The sequence below is a fragment of the Montipora capricornis genome, chromosome 1 (genome assembly GCF_036669925.1).
Source record: "Montipora capricornis isolate CH-2021 chromosome 1, ASM3666992v2, whole genome shotgun sequence".
Lineage (NCBI taxonomy): Eukaryota > Metazoa > Cnidaria > Anthozoa > Scleractinia > Acroporidae > Montipora > Montipora capricornis.
In genome coordinates this window covers 25,958,346-25,960,845 of record NC_090883.1, presented here as the reverse complement: position 1 = coordinate 25,960,845, position 2,500 = coordinate 25,958,346, and the positions used below count along the sequence as shown (strand labels likewise).

The window sequence follows — 2,500 nt, the reverse complement described above, 5'->3', positions numbered from 1 at the left end:
ATACACAATATTGATACATGGTCATGCCTTTGCACAGTCACGTGTACCAGTATCTAATGCAGACTCGTGAAATACTACTACACTTACTGGAATATTAACTGTTGCCCCGGAATTAAACCTTGCTCCAGAGTCAAACGAGCCATGGACTACATTTGGTGGGACTACCTGTCCAGGATACTGTCCCACTGGATATGGTTGTTGTGTGGGGTACTGTCCCACAGGTGCCATGCCAGGGTATTGTTGTATTGGAACCTGTTGAGGCTGTGTAAAAATGAAACAAAAATGGCTTACCATACACTGGGAACAAACTGAGCACTTCCCAATAGCAAATACCGGTAAAAGGTAATTTCCTTGGCTAATATTTCTTTTTTTTCCTGGTATAATTTTTCTTGGCCAATTCAAGACACCAGTAATACCGGTATTATATTAGCAAAACAAACAAGAACAGCTTGAACATGTTTTGCTGCCATTTTGAGGCAGGCAACATGTATGGTGATCGCTTGGCGTTACGATTAGTGTACATGTACTTGATGGTCTGATTTTCATGTGACTGGCAAAGGAATTTTAAAGAACTTTTGCCTCAGGATAACTGTACTTGATTTAAATGCTTGGACATCTGAATAATGTTCCATCCACTGAGAAGAGGTCAGAAGGGAATGGTATCTGGTTAACTATTTGTAGAAATACTGACAGTAGTCCTAAAATGCTCAATTAAAAGCTGCTATGTTATCATCTAAAATGAAAGTTTAACTTAGAAATATCACCACAGTTGGAACAGGAGAAACCTGTTCAAGCCTGGATTTTTTTCGGGCTTCCTTTGCTATTCACCTCTGAGCAACTCACGCAGGATTTGTGCTATATTATCTCACTGTTTTAGTACATGGATATATTATACTAAAAAAACTATTCACCCCAGTGTCAGGCTTAGTAACCTCTTACTAACTGAGCGCGAAGGCCGTACTGGGGAATGTTGGCCAGTCTGAGGTCCATACAAAAACGACCAAGAGCCAATATTCCCCAGCAGGGTCCCGAGCAAGTGAGATTAGTATGTTGTGTATTACAGGTATACGGCATTGTTTCTTTGAGCGATCAGACACTTCTCTGTTTGGTGAATGTTTGTCATCTTTCTCTTCCATCTGCGAACTTGATTGGTAGCCTTTTACATATAAAACTATAACTTCCGCTCACTATAATATTGTGCATACTGTTGTGACGAATACTGAAATCTTTGCATGAATTGAAACTGTTGGATAGTGACTCATTCACTGGATAAAGTTATCCAGCTTTTGAACAACCAGGACCTGCTGATTATAACCTTAGTAGCTGGTGGCATATTTTATTAAAGCAGGATTATTTAAACACGAGGGAGTAAATTGCTGGTTGCTTCCATGTGTCGCGGCTGGCCGCAAATAAAAAAATAATAAGAAGAAATAATAAAATATTTTAAATTATTTTATTAGCATCATTCCCCATGCCAGTCGCAGCCAACACCATCGTACTTGCGAGTGTTTCACCCACTCACTCCTTGGGCTCTCCGTTGACAAGTAAAATTGTCTGGTGTCAGACAGAGTAAAATATTATGTCAAGTCTCACTGCGAGGGGTCAACGGGTTAATGGAGGGAGCATCGTTTTTGACTGGTTAAACTAACCCCTCCTCAGGTACCCCCAAAATGCCCCCATTTGACGAGTAAAATCGTTTGGCATATCCCTCAATTAATTGTTTTGAGCTGTTTGTTTGAATGTCTGTACTATTCGTTCGATCGGTTGGAATGTTCGTCCGAGTGCTTGTTTAGTTTGTTCAAATGTCTTTGCCATCCGTTCGCAAATGAGACTGTTCTAAAGCATAGGAAACCGTATTCTTTCTATTCACAATACGTGCGTTTTTGCCCGTGGAACAGAAAATCCACTAAGTATCCATTTTCGCTTCTATAGTCACAAATCTTGTAAGTCTCACTCCCAGGGGTCAATGGGTTAAATATTCCTGCAACAAAATATATTCCACCAGCTATGCAGGCTATTATTATTATTATTATTATTATTATTATTATTATTATTATTATAACCTACTGAGAAAAAAGCTTTGTACATTTCACGGTTTGATTGTAACTTTGAAAATAATGTTTACGTTGAACACTGTTGTAGATTGACAGCATAGCTCATAACTGCATCGCGCAGTCACATTGAGAGCATCATTGAACGATGCGGCCAACCAACCACCAAAGTGAGCGAATGTGACTGTTGTAGATTATATCAAAGTACTTGGATATATTATATCCAAGTATTTTTCTTTGCTTACATGGGTTACCCATGTTCAAAATGCAGCTTTCTGTGATTTAATCTAATTAACTCCACCCTGATCCCAGGCATACCTGCATACCATATGCACTACTGGGTGGATTATTGGGTCTTTCACTGTATGGAGGAGGTGGGGCACCAAACTGTCCTGCACCATATGAAAATAATTGACCTGCTTGCTGTGGAGGAGGAGCATATCCACCGC

General features: G+C 39.8%; 1 protein-coding gene across 1 annotated transcript in view; it reads right to left on the bottom strand.

The window, feature by feature from the left end:
• LOC138037122 (DAZ-associated protein 2-like) overlaps nt 1-2,500 on the bottom strand; it is a 5,781-nt gene that overhangs the window by 1,841 nt on the left and 1,440 nt on the right. Inside the window, exons 2-3 of the mRNA XM_068883118.1 lie at nt 2,370-2,500; nt 88-261 (exon numbers count right to left, since the gene is read on the bottom strand). The exon at nt 2,370-2,500 is cut by the window's right edge and continues 78 nt beyond it. Of these exons, the coding sequence (XP_068739219.1) occupies nt 88-261; nt 2,370-2,500 (305 nt within the window). The remainder of the gene's footprint in view (nt 1-87; nt 262-2,369) is intronic.